General features: G+C 38.3%; 1 protein-coding gene across 1 annotated transcript in view; it reads left to right on the forward strand.

Annotated features, from left to right (window-relative positions):
- MYO16 (myosin XVI) overlaps positions 1-26284 on the forward strand; it is a 422200-nt gene that overhangs the window by 203432 nt on the left and 192484 nt on the right. The window contains exons 18-19 of the mRNA XM_036250228.1: positions 469-540; positions 3344-3485. Coding sequence (XP_036106121.1) covers positions 469-540; positions 3344-3485 — 214 coding nt within the window. The remainder of the gene's footprint in view (positions 1-468; positions 541-3343; positions 3486-26284) is intronic.

Here is a 26284-nt window from a genome sequence, read left to right on the forward strand (position 1 = left end):
AAACATTATAAACTGAATATAATTACTTCCCTGCAGAGATCTTGCCAAAAATCTCTTTCTCCTTTGAAGTTGTCTGTTAGTCACTCCCAGTTATTCTTTTCTCCCCAAATACCTTAAAACCGCAGATTGTCGATGAACAGCGTATCTTCACCTCATATCAAAGCACTTTAATCAGGAATTGGGAGAAAACCTTCAGGTCTATTTGTGAGGTAAAGGAGAGAGGAAAAAAAACAACAACAAACCTGTTGTGATTTAATGCAGGAGTCCCAAGAACTCATTAACACTTTGATTCCATATAGGCTGTTTCTTTATCTGAATTTGACAATTAAGTTGGTAGTTTAGTTTTCTTTAATATATACAATTTCTAATGGGTCTGTATAAACCTTATGAATCATAACCATAAAACACAATGTTTTTTTCTGTCAAAAAAAATACTAACTTTAATCTTCAACGTTGCTTTAATTTTAGTGGCTGGGATGTTACAGGTCTCGGCAGATGAACTGGTATCTGCTTTAACAACTGATATCCAATATTTTAAAGGTAAGTTTCTCTATACTCTGGCTTTCACCTCTGGAAAATCATGGGCTTCTTTGACATACAAAAGTTTAAAAAACTTACCCTTTCCCATTTAGTGAAACTATGTCTATGGATTGATTGCCAAGTGAGAAAAGCATTATGACGCTGTTTGGTCACTTGATCTGACTATATATTTATTGTAAATTATACTTTTGAGAGACCATTTTGATTCAATGGTCACCTTTTCTAGCTAATCAGTCATTTAAATTTTTTTTTCCTTTATTGATTTTAGAGAGAGAAGAAGTGAGAGGGAGAGGGAGATAGAAACATCGATGAGAGAGAACATTGATTGGCCACCTCCTGCATACCTCCCACTGGGGATCAGGCCCACAACCTGGGCATGTGTCCTGACCGGGAATCGAACCGGCGACCTCTTGGTGCATGGGTCAACGCTCAACCACTGAGCCACATTGGCCGGGCTAATCAGTGACTTTAGACAAAGTCAGCAGCTCAAGATGATTTATTTAGTTGAAACATCAGGTCCATTTGTGTATGTGGCACCCTCTTCAATGAAGAACATCCTTTTCCTCTCTGTCATCAGTCGCAATAAATAGCTGCCATTTATTGGGCACACATACAATAAGAATTGTGCCAAGCACTATAAATGTGGGGATTTAAAAAAATTCTTACAAATTGCTAAGAAGTGGGCATTACTGTTTCCATAACCAAGATTCAAGGAGGTCAAAGAACTTTGTAATCATTAGTAAAAGGCATATTTGGAAGGAGAACCTGACATTATTGGAGTCCCACGATAAGGCTCAATGCTGTGTGCATCTGCACGCAGTGGGCAAGGGAAGTGTTTTCCTCCATGCTCTTCCGTCATCCGCTACACATCACTGCCTTTCCAGCCCTCCTCTGTATTGTAGTTTTCAGGACTCACCTTCCACCTCGCCTATTGTCTCTAAATCACCATTATTCTTACCTTTGTTCTTATTGGACCTACTTGTAGGTGTTTAGGTATGAGATTTATATCTCCGAACTCTGAATCTCCCTGTTATTTATACAGTTGTCCAAAAGTCATTCTTTTTTTAATCCTCACCCAAGGACCTTTTCCCATTTTTTGTTCAGATAGAGTGGGAGGGAGAGAGAGGAAGAGACAGAGAGAAACATCGATGTGACAGGGACACATCAAGTGGCTGCCTCCTGCATGACCCAACCAGGGCTGGACAAACTGCAACCGAGGTACGTGCCCTTAGCAGGAACCGAACCGGAGCCTCTCTGGACCTCAGGCCAATGTTCTAACCGCTGAGCCAAACCGGCCAGGGGCCAAAAGTCATTCTTGATCCCTCTTCCTCCTTCTTCTGCACTGAGTAAATCCGACACACTCCAGCTCCACTCCATAAATAGCTCACTGCTATTGCTTTCCCTTTATTCCTATTTCCACGTCCTTAATTTATCATTCCTTCCCTAGATCCCGGCAGGAACCTTCTCCTTAATCTTTTACCTTCCCCTTCGCCTCATTTTACCTCCTTTTCACACGGCTTTCAGCTATAATTTTTCTGAAATGCAACTATGGTTTTCACCCGTGTGTGATCGGTGAACATCTTTGAAAGATTTTTCAACACCTTTAGAGTTACACTTGTTTCTTTAGGGTGGCATAGAGGGTCCTTATTATTTGGGCCGTACTTAACTTTTATGCTTCGTTTTTAGTGACTTTCTTACTGGTATGCTCGCATCCAACCACACTAAGTTTTTGGAAGTCATCCAAATGCATTATTTTTTTTCTTATGACTTAAAAAAAAAAATTGAACTCTCCATTAATATCCTCCACTTATACTTGCCCTCATCTCCCTCTACACCGGCCATGTTGGTGACTTATTTAGACCCTTCATCATCTGGACTCTAGAGACCTCAATTCTAAGATATCAGAAATGGTTCGCCACTTCTACTGCTACAGTATGTTGCTCCATCCCCCGGCCTTGAACTTCAAGTTCCCCGACTCCTGATTGCCCGCTGCTGTTTTGTTTGTTTGTTTGCTTCAGCTAGTCTCAGAAGTTCTGCTCCTTTATCTGTATTTCTATGATTAGCAACTTACCCCTCATTTCACACGGTCATCATCCTTTTATCTGCCTCCCAGCTCAGCCTGACCTGCTGCGGTCAGCCTGGTTGGCCACGGCTACAGAGTATGAACCTCACATTCTCGTCCCCTCTCCACTCTCTAGCACATGATAGGCTCAGTTCCAGGTCATCCTTACTGGTTTTTTCTTTGCTTTCTTCTCTAGTCTAGTCTCTTCTAAAATTTTAGCATTCAAGGTTTCAATTACCATCTCTTTGAGCATGACATGGAAATTTCTGCCTTAGGCCCAATCTTGTTCCCACATTCCAGACCCACATTTTCGTTAGTTGGATCATTTCTTTGAAAATATTTAAAATATGACTAATTTTCCAGATGGCCAGGTTTCCAAATGCCTTAGGGATGATTCAATATCCAAACCAATGAGCTGTTAGCAGGAAACTTGTTAAGAGGGGCCCTTCAAAGAGTTGGTTTCTTAACAGAAAGGAAATTACAGTTTGTAAAAGGTCAAAAGCTCTGTATTGTGGTCAACAGTTGAAACAAAAATATTGCAATGTATATGACACCCATGTTAGGGAAACATTTTATGTAATAATTGACAGATGTTTATTAGAGTCATATATAGAGTTTATATTTTACCATCTTCTGGTGAATGGGGATGTGTGAGGGACGAATAGGACATACACAGTTTAGTTTGCTTTTAAATGAGAGAAACTCTTGTTCTTATGCTTCCTCTCCTTTCTAATGTTCCAGGAGATATGATCACACGACGACATACTATAGAGATGGCTGAATTTTACCGGGACCTCCTGGCCAAGTCCTTGTACAGCCGTCTGTTTAGCTTTCTGGTGAATAGTGTGAACTGTTGCCTCCACAGTCAGGATGAGCCCAGCAGGTAAGACGGATGGATACTTGTCACTGATGTCGTCCTGTCACAGATAACTTAAGAAGTCTCACCTCTTAAAGGTTCTTTACAATCCAGTGTGACCCATGAATTGAGTGTTAAAACATTTTAACAAGGTGATTTTGCTTAAAGGATTTATTGAGTATTTTTTTTTTTTAAGATTTAAGTGCCCTCCCCCACAGGCACATTGATGAGTTTATCAGATTATCTCTCATGCATAGAGATACACACACACTCTCTCTGGACAGAAGGCAATAGGGCCTTTAGAGCACCATGAAATAGAAAAAATGTGTAAGTCCAGGAAGAAGACAGTTGAAGAATATATAAAGCACCTAATCTTGTTGAGGAGCCCATTTCTCTGGTGATGCATTTCAGATCAGTAATTCTTCCTGTTTTCTTCACCTACTTTGTGGTTACTTGACGAAGGGTCTCCATGGTAATCATTTCACTCATAGCCTTAATCACCTTAAGCAGAAGCTTTCAGGGCTATTTGATCATCTGAAAATTATAGACCTCCATGGCATCTTGTCAATGGAAGGCTTTGTTAATATTCTTGTCACTAATAATGACCTTGAGCAGGTCACTGAAAGCAAAATTGCATCCAGAAGACTTTACACATTCTTGTCTTTGAATGAGACCTCTTGAGAGAATTTCTTAGTTGTCCATATAGACTCCTTCACCAAATTTCTGAAAATTGCTGCCTTTACAGGTTTCTTGGGAAACATTCTCCCTAATATATTCTAATGAGAAAATTTCTAAATAAACATAGACATCTCAGACGATTTCAAGGACAAAGGAATGCTAAAATCTCCATTATAATGTGTATATATAAAATCCCACTGTGCATCGATCAGCATATTCAATATACAGATTTTGATTTGAGGGTAGATATAGTATTATTTATATTTTAGCAGATATACCTTAGTGTTTGGTATAGTGAGGATTTTGATTTTGTTGTTATTGCTTATTATCAGATAATATATGATTTTCCTTTAAATATCAAGATTATTTGCAGAGTGATATTAATATGCTAAGTGTACCAAATCAATCTGGCATAACATTATTGGCAGCTCTGCTGAAATTGACATTGAAAAAATTATTATATAAATCCAACTGCACTTAGAAACTTTCAGAAAATTTTTATTTGACATTTAAATCTTACAGTTTTAAATGTGTATAATTGGAAACATATGTAGTCTAGATTTTTTACTACACACACACACACACAGAAAAATATAAACATAAACCTTGGAAAACACATTATTTCCCTTTTAGTAGGAATATCGTCTCTGTGTCATTATGTAAATTTATGATGTTAGTTTTATCTTTTAAAATTCTTTACTAAGCAAATGAATGAGGACAGGGATTAGTGGGAAATTAGAAATGAATTAATGTATTATAAGTTTAACTTCTAAGATACAGTATTCTCATTTGAGTCATAACTCCCAGTTTTTTCTTTCCTATTTCTCCCATGGGTCACCCAAACCTAAATTTAAATCCTGAAATAATGCAAAGAAAGGTTATGTTTGCAGTATTTCTAACTCATTGAAATTCATGGAAAATTTAAGGTTTTGCAGATTTACAGACCCATTGCCAAAGTCACAGAAAGGTCTCAAAATTTGGATAAACTTACAATAGGCTTTTATAATTTTTGAATCTGCACAATATTGTGGAAATTTTGTAAAAAAATTATATAACATAAATATGTATCCCTATGGTTAAAGTTGGCAAGCACCCTTGATATTGAAAGGAAGTATTTTTTATGCTGTCTCTGTTTTGTAAATTTTGCAAGAGAAAATAAAGAGAAATAAGATATAAAGGGAGTAAAATAAGAAAGGAAAAACACGTGACATTGAAGCAGAACAACTCTTTGGTCTCGGAATGCTGGATTCATTTCCTGGATCGAAGCAGAATAGGTACAGTATTAATACTATAATATATTTTCAAAGGTGCTGCTTTCTCCACCTAGATTTCAAATAAGGTTGCTTCTAAAGGAAAATCACGGGGTGTAATGCAGAAGCTGACAGCTACTTAATTAAGATGAGCAGAAGAGGTCCCCGTGTCTGCCTGGCCACAGTCGAGCCAGTAAGATGACCGTGAGGACACGCACCATGTTGCTGCCACGGTCTTGATTTCCACGCCGGCCGCCTCACGCACCGCTGCAGGCTGGGAACCAGTGGGCTGGCCAGCTGTTCTCCAGGACCACTCTTAGTGGTCGGGGCATTTCAGAACAGAGGCACCTTGAGACTTATTTATTAAACTTACTTGAAAATGATTACCTAAGCAGATAAAAGGGAATAATGGTAATAATGATGATGATGATGATGATGAAAATAACAATCATCATGCAATGCCATTTGCTTTAAATTTTATTTAACAATTAAAATATGATTTTGAATAACATCAAATAATTTCTAAAGAAAACTGATGAAGTAAATTTTGACCTGACTTTTCTGGTGGTATTTGGCTGCCACTCCTGTGTGAATGATCAGTGACACACAATGGCCAGTGTAGGCATAAACAAGTCACGTGTTCAGACCACATGGAGATCCATATAGATTCCTACATTATCATATGAGAAAATTGTCGACCACTAGGGACACTGGAGACACTGGAGACAGTGTGTCCAGTGGGCAGGGACTAGATGACATACACGTCTTCCTACACACTGAGAAAAAACTGGCCAGTAAACAGTGGAATAGATGCCTGGAGACACTGACCTATTCCATTATTTAAAACAATTTTTTTTTTCTTTATTGATTTTTAGAGAGAGAGGAAGGGAGAGGGAGAGAGAGCAAGAAACATCAATGAGAGAGAACATCGATTGTCTGCCTCCTGCATGCCCCCCACTGGGGATCAGGTCTACAACCTGGGTGTGTGTCCTGACCAGGAATCGAACCAGCGACCTCTTGGTGCATGGGCTGATGCTCAACCACTGAGCCACAGAGGCCAGGCATCTATTCCACTCTTTACTGACCAGTTTTTCCCCAGTGTGTAGGATGGCGTGTATGTCGTCCAGTCCCTGCCCAGGGATACGACCCTTGTCCCCAAGGAGGCTTCATTCATTGCAGTTGGCCCAGCACTGTGGTTGCTGCATTGTCAGGAACCTTGAAGATGACAGCCAGGGTGTCTTCTTCTCGGGGTACCTTCTTTATTAGGAAATAGCATCCTGCAGCTTTACAATTCCCCTGCTTGCCAAGTGAGCTCAGTCTCCAGCGTGTCCTGACACAGCAGATACACTGTAAAAACTGCAGGATTGTCAACTCCTTTATTTTTGGCAAAGCTCTTTCCTATAGCTCTAAGTAGGTTCCTTCCAAGATCTAACCTCAGTGTCTTAGGATAGCACCTTAAAAATGAACTTTGTGCACCCTGACTGGTGTGGCTCAGTTGGTTGAGCATTTTCCCATGTACCAAAGGTCACTGGTTCGATTCCCAGTCAGGGCACATGCCCAGGTTGTGGGTTTGATCCCTGGTCTGAGTGCCTACTGGAGGTAACCGATCCATGTGTCTCTCACATTGATGCTTCTCTCCCCCTCCTCCTTCCTCTCTCTTTAAAATCAATAAAAACATATTTTTTTAAAAAAAAAAAATCCACAATTTATAATAAATTAAAAAAAAAAGAGGATTCTGAATAATTGTCCTTAACACTTCCATTGTTCCATAGTTTAATTTGCTTCATTATTATAAAACTTCTTTTTCATTTAGTAATTTTGGTTGCTTTAATATAATATAACATTCAAAATGGAAAGTCTAGCTCTTAATCATTTGTTCTCTTTCTGAATAAAAGTACAAACCTTTTGGAAAAGACAGGAAAACATGTTAAATGTATCTTTGTTCTGAAAAGGCCGCGTTACGGACAATGTTACGTCGGCCACAGGAAGAGTGTGTTATTGTTGTGTCAACATTGTAAGTAGAATTGATTGAAGTTTTTCACAGGTGTATTTTTTTTACTTACTTATCTTGATATAACCACTCCATTAAACAAGTGTGATTTGCACTGTAATGAAAACACATGTTCTTCTTATCCCTCATCTTCTTTAAAATAAACTCAATGAGAATAATGTTTTTCAGACCCTGGGAGAAAACATAAGAAGGTCCCAAGATTTTTCTGCTTACTCTTACATAAGTCACAGTTTCATGAATCTTTTCAGTCCCCAAATATCCAGTATTTGGACAGAAATTAATAGCATCCAAGAATGAGAGTTCTCTCTCTTCCACAGTTAAGGCCTATTGTGGCAGCGGGCTGCCTTCCGGGAAGGGAGCAAGGTAGGCTTCTGCACCCCTGCTGCAGGCTGCGCCTCCAGCCTCCCGGGATGGGGGACCGAAAGGAAGTGAGGGATGTCTTGGCCTCTGGATATCTTGAGGCTTTTCTGGTGAAGAGCATAACTCCCCGACCCCTTCTCTTGGCTTCATCATAGGTTCCTGGTGCCGGCCTTCTCCTCCCACAGTCCCCAGGAAATGAGCAGTGCGTCCACTCCTGCGCTGTTGTCCCGCTGTCACCCATGCTTTGGGACATCTGTTAGACAGAGGCTCATGCCACAGGGGTTGAGTCTCTGCGCCTTTCCAAGGGTGCCTCTTGGGTAGGGTTTCTCCAGATTGGGAGGGAATTGGGGATGGGATCGTGCCTTGAGGAGTTGTGGATATTTCGCTGGCTCACTTTTTATAATGGCTTAACCAAAGGCATGCACTAAACTGCATTTAGCTTTTAATAAGGATATCATCCCTGTGATTCTGAAATGAGATGAATGGTTGGAGAGTCGTACTAAAGTGTAATGAATAATACCTTACCTTTTTAAAAGAATGGTAAATAATTTTTGTGAGTTCTAAAATTAGACCCGTTTCATAATACAACACATATCCCTAAGATTGAATTATCAATGTTAAATTAATTTTTTCCTCTAAATTGACATTTTCATCAGTGTTTTGGTGCAGACTTTACTAGATCTCGAGCACGTAAAGGGATTATAGAAACTTTGAGAGAGTTCTCTAAGTGTCTTCAGACTTCAAAACCTACCATTTAACAAACGTTTTTTGTCGTAGTTCTGAATGCAATGTTTATGTTTATGGCGACACCTGAGAAATATAACCTGTGGAAAATTTCCCTTTTCACCATTAGACACACCCTAATAATAAATAGATTAAAAGTTGTAGATGAAGTTTAAGAGATAACCCAGTAGAGGGGAATTAAAGATTACTTTATTTCTGTATGTATGTATTCATTCATTCATTCATTCATTCGTTTATGTCTGCATTTTCTGAAACCCACGGTTTTGGACAGCACAAATTGGCATGCAAATATAATACAGTATATATGCTGAGTTTCAAGCACACATATAAAGTTTTATTTTTAATTTGTAAGTGAGCCCTCAGTTTCTTAAATATACTTATAGTAGATTACATTCTTATAATATTTTAGTTGAACTTAATATAAACATTTAAGACCTTTATAATTAATTACATCCAGTTTTGATGAACTGTACAGACTTTGGGAGAGTTCTCTAAATACCCTCAGATACTAAAACCTACATTTTATTGCTCCTCATTGTCGTCATGAGTTCTCATGTATCTGAGCCTGTTCATTTGACACCTGGTTGCAAGAACTTGGTTGCAGGGTTAGCTGAGGGTAATGCGATGACGCACACGAAGTTTTCAGCGCAATGCCTGACACAGCAGGAATGGTTGCCACAGTAAAATCGTGGTGGTTGTGGCTGGAAAGAAGGGTTCCTAGTTTATGGTAGTTTATCTGTGGAGAAGGGAGGGTTGTGAAGAAAGGCAGGTGGACCACATGTTGGGAAACCTAGATATAGTCTAGTCTCTTCCATTTAATTTTGATTTAGTAATCTTGTTAGTTTTGAAGGCTAGCAAATAGAGGAAATATATTGTTCTTTAGAAAAAGGAATAATGCTATTTATCTACACAACTGGGGCGTGAGGAGTGATTTCGATGTTTGCTCAGTTTTGCTTTGTAGTGGGGAGTAATAATGAACTTGCACTGATCAGTTTCCACACTCCTGCCGTCTCTCATGACACACCGATGGCACGTCTGCAGACTGCCTGACGAGGCACAGTTGGCGGTCTTTGATTATTGCAAAAGTCAGGTACATGCATTAGACATGGTGATATTTCCTGATCGGCAGGGTTCCTTGAGGTAAAAGTCACATGAAGAGACATCAGTTACTAACCAGGGACAGGTAAAAAAGTACCTGGACTCAGGAAGTGGCTACAAGGTGGAGGACACAATAGATGAACAGAACAGGGAACTGGTGATCTGCAGAGATGGGGACCCTCTGTGCATCTGGGAGCAGGTGGGAGAAGCAGGTGAAATTGGAATGAGGTCTCCAGACTTTAAATATGGAAGTGATCCTTTCTTTCACTGGGACCCAAGGACCATCATCTCAGGAACTTTCCAGAATCTTTTTCCTTTGATCCATAGATTGAGATTGATCATGGAGAGAGCAAAGAAGGTCGTTTGAGAAAAAAATCACTTGCAAAACGTATCAAACTCTTTACTCTTTCCTTTCTAGTCCAACATAACTTAAATATGGGCTTAAAAAGCAGAAGAAAGTATTAAACCTACACCAGTGAGAAAGTCAGGCTGTTTTAGAGAGAGGTTGAAATTATATTCTTTAAAAGTATTTTTATTAAAATTTACACTTCAGTTCAATGATGAAAGCCCTGAAATCACTAGCAGAATATTTTTGCTACCTACTCTATGTCTAAATCCACATATTTTGAATAAAAGGAAAATCATTTTGTTAGTCAATAATGAATATACTCGATGTCCAGAAAGATTTTCAACAGCACATTTGAAAAATGGTTTATGTGTTCCCCAATAGTCTGATTGAGGTCATTGTAAAGGATAGCAATGCAAACAATGGGATTCAGCTTCCCGGTGTCTTACAACTAATGACTTACTCTCTGAAATGAGAGAAAAAGAACACATTTAGTAGGAGGTAAATTTAAGGTCCTATCAGGTGAGCATGCCCCACTCTACTCTGCAACATTAAATCTGCACTAATAAGATCATAACAGCAATGGAATATTCATCTTCAGAAAAATTGCACTTCTTCATTAGGTGAGACTTTCTTAATTAGAGGGAAGAAATGTTTCATGTAGGGAAAAATAATTACAGCCCTGAAGAATTCTGCAGGGTGGTTTAAAAAAGCAACCCCAGCCCTGGCCAGTTTGGCTCAGCGGTTGGAGCATCAGCCTGAAGACCAGAGAGGCCCGGGTTCAGTTCCCGCTAAGGGCACGTACCTCGATTGCAGTTTGTCCCGGGCGCCGTGTGGGTGGCAACCAGTTGATGTGTGTGTCTCTCTCTCCCCCTCTCCCTCCTGCTCTATCTGAAGATAAATGCAAAAATGTCCCTGGGTGAGGATAAAAAAAAAAAAAGAAGCAACCCCAGTCCAGCATTTTGGATACTCTGTGTTGTTCTGAAGAGTCTCACTGAAGGGCACAGGCTGATCTTCACCTGCTGCCCAGAAGTGAGAGGAGGGGGATAACGGAGTTAGGTCTGTACGTGGCTTACATTTTCACTTGGGAATTGCTCTTTGTTTTGTTCTCCTGAATTCAGCATGTATCCAGTTAGTTTTGAATATTTAGTGGTGGATATGCACATGTTGGTTGAATGTCCAAGGATTTTAAAGAGAAGAGAATATTTTTGGTTATTTATATCGACGTGATAGCCAAATTCCTTTTGATTTATGTATTTCTGTTTCTCATTTCTTTAAATGTCAGATGCAACCTATGACTTTTTACAAGGATTTGAATGTAGCTATTAATAGTTATAAATGGTCCTTATAAAAGTATCATTTGTTTTATATTTTGCATGGAAGAAAGGTCAATTTCAGCAGGTTTACTCTCCGAGTTAAAAGTTTAAAGATTTATCTCCTCCAAGGATGGGAGTCATTGGGAGCTTCCCGGGTGATGAGAACTGCCCATCACTGGGATTTGATCATCTCAGAAGATTTAATTACTCCAAGCCCTGCTTCCGTGCACACAGGTCACTTTCCCTTTACATAGGGTTTATCATCATTTCCTCCAAAAGAAAGTCTTAAGGTGGGCCCTGTTCACTCTTTCGCTCCTTCCCCGGTCAGATGTTTAGGAAAAAAATTATTCAAAAGAAGTAACACGAGTTTTCAGAATGTTTGCATCCCCCTACCCCTACCCAACAGAATGAAACTTGTATAGTTATCACCTAACTCTAGACTTAAGGTTTTCTGCTCTTTGGGACTATCCACAATGTTGACCAGATGATCTGGAGTGATTCTAAGCAGCACAGAGTGGAACAGGGCTCAGGGATCATTGAAAAGCAGAGGAGTATTAAAATTAACTTGAATATCATTGCCCAACCACACACCTCTTCCCCATGACACTCACGGAATCACAGTGCGAGAGCGCTGGCATGCCCCTGAGATTGTCCAGGGGTGAAATAAGATAAGAAACTTAACCAAAATGATAAACTAGAGGATAGAAGAGTGGAGTAAGAAGAAAACATCTAGAAATTAAATGTTTTCTTCACTGTTATTTTCACAGTAAAATTGGAGATTAATTTCCTCAGGAAATCATCTGACCATGTGATATATTTAACATTACTTGAGAATCCCAAGTAAAATCTCATTTTCTCTCTTTCTCTCTCTCTTCCTTTTTATATACATATTTTATAAATTGCTGTTAAAAGTTCAGAAAAGGCCATAGAGATTATCTGTCCTAATTTAACAGACACAAAACTGGGAATAGTGCAAAGCTGGCTTGGGATTGAATTTGTCAATGAATCAGATTAAAAATAAAATATTTACTCTACTTATTAGTTTTAACCTTTTCCCTCAGCACTTTAATGAAATGATTATGGAGATTTAAACTCTTTGATGGAAATTATAAATAAAAAAATATTTCTGCAAGAGAGACAACAATTTAAAACTCTAGACAATCAGTAAAAAGATATTTTGTATGTTACCTTATTTACTGTATGTAAAGTACTTAATTTTTGATAAATAAATGTATATTAATATTGCCCAAATACCTTATAGAAATATAAAAACACCTGCTCTGCCTTTGTGAGAAAATGAGTGTACATATTTGGTTTTTTCTTTTTCCATTTAACACATCTGTTTTCATTAACTCTTAGTTTTGGGGGAGTAGATTTAATCATCAAAAAGAGGACAAAGGGGTATAGGCAAGTCACTTACCACTATCTAGAATTTGCAGTATTAATATTTACCACTTTTGCTTCAGGTTTTTGTTAATATAAAAGAAACACACTTGCAGCTAAAAACTGGAGTTTGTTTTGTTTATCAACATAGGTTTTTTTTCTCCTTCCCACTCGAAAGAAAACAGTATCATCAATTCTGTGCAAACTTTTGACGATTTAGTTTTTTTTGGTCTAGATACTGGTTTTCTGTAACAGCTACATAACATCATAAATCATTAAGAATTTTAAAAATATGCTTTCATACAGTACATTTTATGCTGTGCTTCCCATTCCAGTTTCACCTGTTTCTGGATATTTACTTGTATTGATACCTACAGAGCTAATTTCATTCTTTCTGGCTGCTGCATCCATTCCTCCGGATGGAGAAACCAGAGTATTCTCATCTGTTTCCCTCGTGATGGACACTTAAGTCTCCTTTCATTTTTTTCTCAGTTATGAACAGTGTTGCATCATCATACATGTTTCCTGAGGTACATGTTTAAAATTTTCTCTGGGGTATATATTAAGTGGCATAATTTCAGAGAACATTAATTTGCATTTTCCTTGTTATGAATGAAGTTGAACTGCCCATATGCCCGTAGATGTACAGTGAGATAAGTCAGTTATATACAGAAGTCTGACTTTGGGCCTTTAAGGACATTCTTTTTCTACTCCAGGATCATCTTACATTTTTTTTCTAAAAGCCTTTAGATTTTCAGTGCAGCAGATATTTATGATTGTTTATATGAGGAATTGATATAATTTTACATTTTAGTCAGATATTCAATTATTCCTTTCTCATTTATTAGAAATGCTTTTCCACCCCCTCCTGATTTTTAATCTATTTGACTAAAACTGTATCCATAATATATTGTTTTAATAAGTAAATTTTCATAAGTTCTTATTTTTATTATATGATCTGTTTATCCCTGGATCATTATTTTGCATATGAATTTTATAATCACTTTGATTGAGTCCATAAAAACATTCTTTTGGGATTTTTCTAGAATTACACTTATAGATTAATATGGGGAAAGTTGGCCATTTTAGGCTGTTGATTCCCCCCACACACAAATATCTACATTTCTATTTATTCATGTGTTCTCTCATTCTTTAAATAATGTTTATATTTTAATCAATTTTTTTACACCTTCTTATTTAATTTTTTTATGTGTACTTTGTACTTTTTCTTGCTATGATGAGTGCTATTTTTCTATTACATTTGAATTTGTTTATTAGGATACTTAATCTTGAGTTTCATATATTAATGTTATATCTAGAAACCCTGCTGTCTTCTTATTAGTTCTAAGAATTTTCCTGTGTAATATCTTACTATTTTATGATCATAATGATCTTTTCCCCTTCATTTTCTCTTATGTATCTTATTTGTTCTTCTTATTTTATTGCATTGGCTAGCACTGCTGGTACAATGTTGAAAATTTGGGGTGATAGTGAATATTCTTGTCTTGTTTCCGAATTGATGTAATACACACATAAATATTTATCATTATGTAATATGTTTACTCAGAGTTCCAGTAAATAATCTTAGTTAAGTGTTTTCAATCAGGGATGTAAATTTTTATCTAATGTTTTTCCTTTCTCTATTAAGGTTATTGTAGTGATGCTTTACTTTTCTTTGCTCAGGTGGCAGGTTGTATTGATGTATATTACTTGACACTGAATAATCATTTATAGTGTCAACCTTATTTGATCATGATGTAGTAGATTTAATCTTCTAGGTTTTATTAAGGAAGTTTGCATTTATTTTTATTAGTGAAATGAGTTCTATGATTTTTCTTTGTATACAATCTTTTGCTGTCAGGTTTGTATTAAATAGTATATTGGATAGATTTCTCTAAAATAGTTTGCACTAAATGAAAATGTTATGTTCCTTGACTGTCCAATGAAACTCTCCTTAAAATCTTGGGAGGTGAAGGGAGGATTGACATTTAAAAACTAATTATATTAAAGTTTGTAAGACAGTCAGATTATTTTCTTCTTCTTCTTCTTCTTTTTTTGGTCATGTGTATTTTCTAGAAAATTGTCCACTTTAAGATTGTATATTTATTCATCAAATATGTCATAGCTTCATTTTTATAATCCTTTGTTCGCTCTCATAGCTGTTGTTTGGCCCCTTTGACTTATGCCTTTGCTGCGTTATCATTGATAAATCTTACTCCAAACTTGCCTATAAGAATTATTTATTTTCAAAAATAATTTTTGTTTTGTTGTCAATCTCATTTTTATGTTTTTACTAATTTCTGAAGTTTTATTATATGCTTATTTTGACTTTCTTTGAATTTTGTTCTTTTTTTTCCTGACTTCCTGAGTGTAATGTTTGTTTCAGATTTTCTGATGATTTTGTTGACCGCGAGTCTATGAAGTATCTTCTAAGTACTTACTTCTTACTGCACTCCAGACATTTTCTATGTAGCACTTCCTTTGTTAGTTAGTTCTAAATATTTTGTTTTTATGTTGTTTCAGAGATAAAATAACAAGCAGTTTGTTAGAAAAATAAATTTGACACACCATGTTTTTCTCTCCTTCATCCAAAGTGGGGAGTTTTTTTCCATTAAATAATGAGATTTCTTTGATGCTTATAAATATAGTATGAGTGACTTCTATTTCTGCATAGATTTATTTAAATCATGGTGCTCATTGCCATGACAACCAAAACTACACAATTTAGCAAAATATCTGAGACAAAACCTGCTTTCTAAATAATTCTCCTTCTGCTTCATTTCCTTACCAAAACACCCATATGTATAATGATTTCCTAAAGAGCTACAAATCTTTTCTCTGTAATTATATATTTGTTTTTCATTATTTTGTGAGATTCATTTTTTCAAATAGAAGGATTTAGAGTAATAAACAATATTAAAGATTTACCAAAGCATTATAAATATTATAATACTCAAAATGATTTCAAATTACCACATAATAAATACAAAATAATGGTTAAAAATGTACCACCCTTATTATAAAATTACCGTATGCTGTGGACACAATAATGGTTCAGTGTAATTATTGATCATGATAATGTGATAAATTTTTCAAGAATAGTGTAGCTTATTAAACCAATAAAGATATATATGCTTTTCTCTTATTACATATTTGCAGGCAGTGTAATAAAAAGGAGATTTGTCATATTTTTGAGACTATGGCACTTTCAGTATCAAACAGTATAGTTGCTTTTCCTTTGTGATAATGACTATTATGTGATTTGCAAATATTATTTGAGAGCCAAATAAATTCTACAAAATGTGGAAGAAATTCAGTGATTTATAAAGCTAATAAAAACCTTCTAGCATGCTACTTTTCTAGTTCTTTTTTGAGCCAAGAGTACAGAGGCTAAAGCTTGTATATTTTATACAAAGCAAATAATTCATTGCATTGCTAGCCATGCCTGCTTTCTTGTTTCGTTTCTAACCGGGGAAATGCATTTGGCCTCTTTTCAACCCCCTGATAACCTGTCCTGCTCAATAGAGTTAACCAAATCTGTATTTATTATGCTCCTATGTGCCTGTCATTTGAGCATAGTGGCAGTTCTGCCAGAATAAATAATGCTGCAGTGCTGCTCAGAAATGAGAGCAGAATGTCCCATCCTGGCTCTCGGTGACCCTGCCTCTCCCTGAAGAAAGCACCAGGAAGGAAATGTCAGCACCACAATTTAAATACTGTTTGCCTTTTTCCAATATAATTTTCTAAGTAAGAAGGATGTGATTTTCAACTAAAGGACATTTTTAATTTTTGTCAGGCCTATGCTTTTAACTTTTCTGTCCTTACATACTGTCTTATTGAAAGTACATTTTTCAAGACTGGCTTCTTTATGTGTGCAGATGTGTTTAAGTGGTGGAGGTATAATTATTGTGGTTATCAAATATTGGATAGTACCCAGTAGTGAGTTAGGTTTTGAGCTGTGGATCATCACAATTCATATGGACACGAGCATGCAGTAGGTATTATGTCTCCCTTCTTCAGATAAAGAAAATGGATTTCAGAGAGGTTAAGTAAGTGGTCCAAGTCACTCAGCCACCAAGTGATGAACTTGATGTATGAACCCCAGTGTGTGAGACTTAATACCCGAGTTTTTCCAAAGACCCTTCCCACATTGACAACTGTCTGAATAGTGATAAAACAATCATAGTTTTAAAACTAAAATTTTAAAAACTAACCTTTTGAACTATAGATGATTTTCTCATTTCCAATGAAATTATTATTTAAAATTTAAAATATCTAATGTATGGACATGTTCCAAATAGCAAGACCATTCTCTCTTTCTGGTACCTGGGCCTCTAGCACCCTGCAGAGTGCTTTGCAAAACTAGTTTTCAGTGTATATTCACCGAAAAGGCGAATGAACAAATGCATGATTATTTAAAAGCCATTCTCAAAGGAAGAGGCCTTGGTGGATTGCAGGTGTCCCCAGATGTTTATTCTTCTCTGCATCCAGGCCCTATACAATATAACTTTGATACTTCTCTTATCAAGTTAAGTCTAATTTCTCCCTGTTTGAGTTGCCCTTGTGACTCGTTGTAGCCCAGAGAAGACACAGACATGATGCTATGCCAATCCCGAGCCCTTGCACTAATCTGTTTTCTCAGATCTCTGTCATTGCCATGTGCGTCAGCCCAGGCTGGCCTGCAGGAGATGAGAGACACTTTGTTAGTCAGCCAATGGCTGGCCAACCCCAAGGCATTTGGGTGAGGTCATCCTAGATCTGCCATCCCCGGCCAGACCACCCAAGCTGACAAAGGTCCTGCAAACCACGATAAATACTTGTTTTTAGCGCCTGTGTTTTGGGGTGGTTGGTTATCCAGCCTCATCTACTTGCTGCAAGTCACTGTCTAATTAACTTGATTTTCATAGCTCCTACTTTGAACCATCAGTTGAGAGAAGCTACGTTTGAAGGTGATTGCTAGAAAGAGAGCTCTTCATTGTACAGGTGATTTGAGAGATGCTGAGATGATCCCCCGTTCTCAGAGCTTCAGGTGCTCTGCTCCATAATCAGGCCTTTGGGTGATGAAGTGTAGTGGTGAGGCTTCACTATACTTCTTTTAAAAAGTATTTTTATTTATTTATTTTTTTTTTAAGAAAGAGAGGCAGGGAGAGGGACAAAGAGAAAAACATTGACATGAGAGCAAAACATCAATTGGCTGCCTCTTACACACCCCCTACCAGGGATAGAGCCCACAACCCAGGCATATGCCGTGACCAGGAATCGAAACAGCATCCTTTTGGTGCACAGGATGACACCCAACCAACTGAGCTATACTGGCCAGGGCTTCAGTATACTTTTAAATTGATAGATTGAAATATTGAGGAACTGTCTGTAGGGTTGTCTTTCCATTTGCCAAGCAGTTATTTTGAGTCCTTCCTTACCTACGATTGCCAAAAGTTGACCCAATTTCCTCTATCATTTTGACTGCATTAATCTAACACCGCGAAAAGGCAAAATAATGTTAATCGGTCCAGGCACGTTTTCACCACCAGGAAGAGCTAGTTGTTTTAGGAATTCTCCTAAATGTCCACTGAGCTGAATGACCCATTCTTAAGGCTCAGCCAGAAGCTCCTCATTGTTACTGTGTTTTATCACAGAAATGCTCCCTCTACAAATCCAGCCTCATGACTCTATACCACAATGCATGAACTCTGACTGCTCCTCCGTGACCAAAATTATGCTGGAGTATGTCAAATTCATTGGATGCTGAAGTCTTAGAACTGGTAGTACCACTAGTAATAGATGATAAAGGTTGCTGATCAAATCACATCTGTAAAGCCTCATAATTATGACCTAGGTCAGCTCCCCACTTTCAGTGGCTCTGACCTAACAGATCCAAACCCCAGTGAAATGCCAGACTCCACTGAAAGTCAAGACTTCTGCCTGTGCTGCAGTCACTACCCACAAGCAGCTACCATGGTGGCTTCTTTGCATAGTAGAGTGTGCCCGCCAGCACTTGTCCACCATTCACAGAGGGCATTCACACATAGGGGCACCCCCGTCCATGATTTGTAACCATACCTCTTCTTTGAACATCACAGGAAATTGCAGATGAAGTGCTTCGATGGCATCTGGGGAACTACTCCTACCCAACCTACCCGGATTCCCCACCCCTACTGGAATCCTGGCTTTACTCTGCCTTCCAAACCAGACCTGCCAGACAAACACCTTGTGCGTTTTCCTACATTTTGTCCTGAGTGTTCCCTGACTAACCTTGATCACATACCCCGACTCACCATTTCCCCTGCAAACCTCAGGCTTGTTGTTGCGCAACAAAACATGAACTACAAATACACCTTCAGAGTTCACGCTCCTTCAGATCCTATCTACCCTTTGATGTGTGTGGATCCTTTCAAGGCATGGATCTCTCAAACACACCGGTCAGCCTGATCCAAGTCCCGGATCCCGCGGCTGGGCTTTGCCTGGCAGTCCTCTACCACCGACACAGACCAAAAGGAGAGGCAAGGCATCTGCTGGGCAGAAGTCCGAAATAACTGTTTCCTAGAAAAGACATAAGCTACAGAATTTCTGCATCTTCATATAAGTGTTTATTTTGATAGCTGCCAATTTTTTAAGGGTGGTCTAAATGCAATGACACAGGATTCTATTCTGGGGGCATGTAGATATAACCCCACTTGTTATCATCTGGCACATAGAATCATAGAGTTTCTCAATGACTGTGATTGAAGGGCTGAACCACAAGTAACCTACAGCTGTGTTGATTTCATGCTGTCGTCGTTGTTTTGTTTTGCTTTTCCAAAAAGCTCTCAGGCCTGGTGTGTGCTCTGAAGGAAATCCATCACCCCTCTTTATACCAACATGCATCAACAATGGGGAACCTCCCTCTAGTTTCTCTCTGACTCAGTTAGCAGGATAATTGATTGAACATGAGAACTTACTTCTCTTTATTTTTGCTGGAGGGGCAAAAGTCACTGGTCTGAAGGCATTCCCAAGAAATGTAATTCCTCTCTCAAAGAGCAGGAGGTAGTTGCCAAGAGTCAGCAGACATAGGAGGAGGATAGATATACATCTCCAACATAAGTCAAAATGGTAATGGGATAACTACTGCTGTAATTGTATTCAACTGCTTTAAGAATGTATTTCCATCTCTTCCTTGACCTCCGGGCCAATCTAACATCTTGTTTATAATTTTCTTTCATACTGATGTCCTTATATTAATAAATGGGGCTCGAGCCTCTGATATTAGCCAAGGTCAACTGTAAGAAAGGGTCACTATTCTAACATCATGTTAGATTCAGAATTACCAAATGAACATGTGTTTCGGTGCTTATTTTACAAATATTCAACCACTAATGTCTCTATCCCTATGCATAGTCATGATCTTAATGAGAATATTTTTTATACTGTTTTATTGAGGTATAACGTAGCTGAAGTGCACATATTCTGCACACATTTCAGTGGATTTTACATATGCAACATGACCGTGTAACCTCCATGCAGACTGAGACGTAGAATCCACCCAGCACTCTGGAAGGCTTCGTGCACTGTGTTCATGTCTGACATCTTTTGCTCTATGTTATGTATGTGAGACACATCTACAATGCTGAGTGCCGCAGTAGTTCATTCGTATTCTATTCCTGAGCAGTGTCCCTTTGTAAAAACATGTATGGGCATACCACTAGTTATTTATTCTACAGTTGATGGACACTTGGGCTGTGTCCAGGTTTTGAATATATAAATAAAGCAGCCATGAATATTCTTTTGCATGTCTTTTAGTGGACACACACATTCATTCTCTGGATCCATGCCCGGGAGTGGGATTTCTGGGCCATTCAGTAGGCATGTGCCTTAGCTTTCGTAGATGAATTCAAACCATGTTCCAAATTTCAAATTTTAGCTACCACCAGAAATGTATGAGGGTTCCAATTACTGCACATCCAATACGTACAGTTTGTATCTGGCTCTTTTTATTGTGATAACTATCCACATTTCTATTTATTCTTCATAACTATCCCTTTTTATAACTGCAGGATACTGGGTGGAACAGTGATGTCATAATTTACTGAAGTAGTCTGCTAGTGTTCTGAAATGAGGGTTGTTTTAGACGAAGAATGTAGGAGTTCATATATAGTAAATATTATTATGATTGTAAAAAAAATTGTATGGTAGCTTGATCCCTATTTCTAAAACTACTTTTGGAAATACGTATCACTTATAAATGCCACTTATAATAAATAAGGGCATATGTTTGTTCAAAGTAGTAAGTATTAATGCTTTTTAGTTGTGACTTGCAGCTTTCACTGATAAGAGGAGCTTAAGTGATCTTTCACTCTTTGTACTCTTCTTACTCCTGGGGAGAGTTCCCTTCCCAGTTTCTCTGTTGTAGGTTAGACTTAGACTTATTCAATGGACCAGCAATTGGAAGTAGCTTCTGCGGTTCTTCATACGGCTTGTAGACACAGGGGCTAGTGTCAGACAGCCTGAGTGCAGATCCTGGCTCCGTCGAATGCTCGTGTGTGCCCTTGGATAACAGAACTTCACCATTCTCTGTCTCAGTCTTCTCCTCTGTGAAATGGGGTGATGACTGTACTTACCTCCGAAGGTAGTTGTTAAGGCTGAATGAGGTGAGGTATTTTTAATGTTCACAGTAGTGCACCGTATGCATGTTAGCTGTTATCTCCATCCCCATCCCAGGATTCTCTCATATGTCCAGGCAGTTTTTCACCTCAAGGGGTCTCCAGATTTTACTTCCTAACTCTTTTGGTGGTGGGGAAGAAGTGCAAGGAAGGACTGAGTTTGGGAGCGATGTTGGTGTGCACAGGACAGCCAAGGAGAGAAGGAGGCCGAGGGCTTGCCTTCATCAACACACCCTCTCGGCACCCAGTGTCTAGCTCAACTTGTCAGCAAGTACACACTCGTTCCTTAGTTTCCTACATGTTTTCAGAAAATGATAAGCCTCAGGTACTTTCTTCAATCAAAGAATAAAAGGGAGGGACTCCCAGCAGGATGTAATTCTGGAGACACACCTCTTCACCCCAAGTTCCTCCACAGACTGGAGAAAACCCTGGGGGAGAAGCTGTGGAATGGGAAGAACTGGCCTCCACAATGAATGCACCTTGCCAACTAAAATGAACACTTATTAAGTAAATTCTTCAGCGTATTGGGGGCCAGGTTAGTGAATGCCATAGCGTAGCCCCGCATCCCCAGGGACTTTGCACTGCTCCCCTCTGGGTGAGTCCTGTGAGCCCCGGGGTGGTGCATCTGGACGGCCAGATTGCTCGAGCCCGGAGTGCTTACATATTTCATTCCGACCCCGTCTGGGGTCCTCCAGGTCGATGGTCAGCTGCAGAGGCTGATTCAACTCTAGTTCAGTCCCAGGGTTGTAAGCCAAGCAGGATTCAGCGATTTCCCAAAATGACTACACACTTAGGTAACTCTCTCGTTAATTTCCTGGCCTACAGATGATTGAGGACAAAACCTCACTTATACTTACCGCCAGACCTCTCTGCCCAAATACAATGAGCTCATCCATAGTCTAAGGTAGACATTCTCTCTAATTCGGACCGTACCCCTTCCCATATTCACACATGGAAAACAAAATAAAAACCAGAATGATGCCTTGGCATTTTATATTTTTGTCTGATATAAAAGATGTTGCATTTTATTAATAAGTTACTGCAAGTGAGACGATTTTGTTAACCGTCAGGAATGGCCTCAGGAAAAGTCTAAGGAAGAATTTGAACTAAAACAGACCATCTCATTAATATGTTAATTTTGCCCATAGGATTAACTCCTGGTTGATCAGATGACCCCTGCCTGCTCCTCCTTGCCAGAAATTGGATGTTGAGTTAAATGCCTGTGTAATATGAGGCAAGATATCAATAAGAGAAATGACAGTTGTGCTGACTGCTACATCATGTGGGCGCTTTGCTGCTGCAAGTTGTCGTGACCCTCCTGCCAAGGTTGCTATTGCAAAAACAGACACATATTTCATTCAATCATAAATGATGAAATAGATTTTTGAAAATAAATGAACACATTATGTCTGTCAGTGGTTGCAAAAGTAATCCTTAAAATGCATTAAACCTGCATTTAATTTTTCTCCTGAAAATGATCTTTTCTTCCTTACCATCATTTTTTTTAATACTCTCATTTTAATTTTGTAACTAAATGTAATTTGGGATGCAGTATCTATGAAACCTGAAAAAAAATCATTGAAAAGGAGTGCTCTTTAAATCAAATGTATGCTAGTCTCAGTTACTAATCATTTACTTTCCCTTATCTGAACCAGAATCCTTGGACATATTTTTCTCACTCACACACCTGTGAAGCCTCAGCATCCTTCCTCTGCTTGTCAACACAAAGTCCCCACCCTTAGGAGGAGGGGAAGGACCTGTGTGGTGACATCATGTCACTGGTAGCTCTTGCCCTTTTCCCTAATTCCTATCAACATTATGTGCTGTAATTATAGGGCCATTCTGCCAAAGACAGCTGGAAATCAACAGGGAAGCCACAGATGAGATCTGGACAGAAGTTGGCGGGAAGCATCCATACTTGTGACCAGCACGTGGTCTGCAGACAGCACCGCTGCTTTGTCTGCTGACTCTTAGGGTCCCTGTTGCACCTCTCATCTCTGGACAAACAGACATCTGCTGGCCAATACTTTTTTCTCTCTGTCCTTAGGGTATTGTTCCTTCCTCCACCAATTCAGAAAATATCCAGCATGTATTAAATCATATTTTTAAAGTAAAAGTTAATGATAAAGAGTATTATAATGCCCAGTATAAAACATTTTAAAACAAGAAGTCACTTCTAAGTTTACTGTTTAAGACATCTCCTGTTAACTTTTCCTGCACCATTGATTTATTTTTTCACAGGATTGAAATTATACTATAAGTTACTGTAAAGATACAAAAGGTATACATTTTGTTCCAGCTTTAGTTTTGAACTCATTGTTGTTCAAGAACATTTACCATATGTTCACAGTGTCTTTATACACATCAATTGAATATTTACTGCTTATAAAAATAATATTGTTGCCCTGGCCGGAGTGGCTCATTTGGTTGAGCTTTGTCCAATGCACCAAAAGGTCACTGGTTTGATTCCCAGTCAGGACACTTGCCCAGGCTGCAGGTTTGATCCCAGAGTGGGGTGTGTACAAGAGGCAACTGATTGATGTTTCTCTCATATCGGTATCTTTCTCTCTCTCTGTTTCTCTCTCCTTCCCCCTTCTTCTCTTTCTAAAAAACAATAAAAACATATAAAAATAATGTTGTTTCACTATAAAAACCTTAGAAAATTCAGGACAATAAAAAGAAGTAAACAAAACTCTATTTTCTCAGGCTGACTGCACCTCTTTCTAGATCTTCTGGAAATATAATTGGGGTTATTCTTTATACAGAACATATATGTTACTTGCTATTAACTTGAGAGTTTACTAAATTAATTTATCATAGGAAGCATGCCATTTAACTAATGCGTCTTTAGTGTGGCATATTTATTATTTCTTTATGTTTTTGCTACTGTAATTAAGATAACAATGAACAATCTTATTCATAGTCTTTAATTGCATTTCTGGTAATAGTGTTAGTACAGGTTCCTATATATGAAAGTACTGGTTCAAATGAAATGGACATTTCAAAGTGTTATGTTACATAACTAAATTGTTTTTTAAGAAGACTCTACCAATTTAAACTCCCAACAAAAGTGTAGGGGGCTTTCTCATCCTAAATTTTAAAATATTATATCTTTTTCAATTTTAATGAGACTGAAATTTTAATATGCCTGTTAGCATTTATATTCTTCTATTAGCCATCATCTTCATTTCTATAGCAAGTTTAAACAACTGTGCTTTTTTAATCCTCACCCGAGGACATTTTTTTTTCCATTTTTTTATTCAGGTAGAGTGGGAGGGAGAGAGAGGAACAGAGAGAGAGAGAAACATCGATGTGAAGGGACACATAGAGTGGCTGCCACCCGCACGACCAACCAGGGCCGGGGACAAACTGCAACCGAGGTACGTGCCCTTAGCGGGAACCGAACCCGGGTCTCTCTGGACCGCAGGCCGACGCTCTAACCGCTGAACCAAACTGGCCAGGGCAACTGTGCTTTTTTAAAGCAATGTCCAGTGATTAGAGATACACTGTGTACTAGCTATTATCTTAGAACTTTATTTGCAATACTTCTAATTGTAACAACAATCTAGGTAGACACATATTACTTGTTATCTTAGTTTTATAGATGATGAAACTCTTACTCAGAAAATTTAAGTAAGTCATTCAAAGTTATGTAACTAAAAAGTGTCTGAACTAGGAATTCTAGACCAAACAAAACACCTCCAAAGCCTGCCAAGCTTCATCACTAAGCTTCTACAAGAGAAACAGTGCAGCTCGTAACATGAAAAACACCCCCACCCACACACCAAACAAAGCAACAAATCATCCTAACCCTCAGCATTATTGTTACTGCTGAGTGAACATCACTCCCGACATGTCTCTGTGCAGATTTTAAAGAGAGCAGGATGGAAAGAAGCAGAGGTGGATGGGAGATCATGTATGGCTGGACACACAGGTCTGTAGATTGAGAAAAAATCTGTGAAATGAATGAGGCAATTCATTTTAAAATAATACTTACCTCTAGCAGAATTTAATGTTATTAATACTATTAATCCTGCAAAAATATTTAGTATTTGTGTAATCATTCTTTTAAACTTTTCCCCCCCAGAACTGAAAGCAAAGTAAAAACAAAAAACAGCCCTGGCCGGTTTGGCTCAGCGGTTAGGCCATTGTTCTGCGGTCCTGAGAGACCCGGGTTCGGTTCCCACTAAGGGCATGTACCTCGGTTGCAGTTTGTCCCTGGCCCTGGTTGGGTCATGCGGGTGGCAGCCACTCGATGTGTCCCTTTCATGTCGATGTTTCTCTCTTTCTCTTTCTTTTCCTCTCTTACCCTCTCATTTTATCTGAACAAAAAATGAAAAAATGTCCTCAAGTGAAGATAAAAAAAACAAACAACAAAAACATCACTTTTTTTTGCATATTTATAGTTTCTTATTATAACATGTATCTCTCTAATTCATGTACAGTTTATTTGGGCCAACAGGGTGAGGTGAGGTACAAAGCTAACTTTATTTTTTCTCCTAAAAACTAAACCCATTACCTAGAGACATCCAATAAATGATTCTTCCTTCCCCTCATTGCTTTATAGTCTTTGTCATGTGAGTTCATAGTAAAGTAAGGGCTTTTAAAATGGTCTCCCGCCCGGCTGTTGTGGCTCAGTGGTTGAGCATCCACCCTCGCACCAAGAGGTCATCGGTTCAATTCCTGGTCAGGGCACATGCCCAGAGTGTGGGCCAAATCTCCAGTAGGGGGCATGCAGGAGGCTGCCAATCAATGTTCTCTCTCATCCATGTTTCTATCTCTCCTTCTCCCTTCCTCTCTCTCTAAAGTCAATAAAAGGAGAAAAAAAAATACACTTCTTAAAAAAATAAAATAAAATAGTCTCCTTCCTGTTTCTGAAGCTCATATCTGTACCATCTACAATAAATAATCTTAGAGGCAGGATATAATAGAATCAATACTCTACCTTTTTCTTTTTTTTAAATCCTCACCCAAAGATTTTTCTTTACTTTTCTGCATTTATTT

The sequence above is a fragment of the Molossus molossus genome, unplaced genomic scaffold (genome assembly GCF_014108415.1).
Source record: "Molossus molossus isolate mMolMol1 unplaced genomic scaffold, mMolMol1.p scaffold_m16_p_9, whole genome shotgun sequence".
NCBI lineage: Eukaryota > Metazoa > Chordata > Mammalia > Chiroptera > Molossidae > Molossus > Molossus molossus.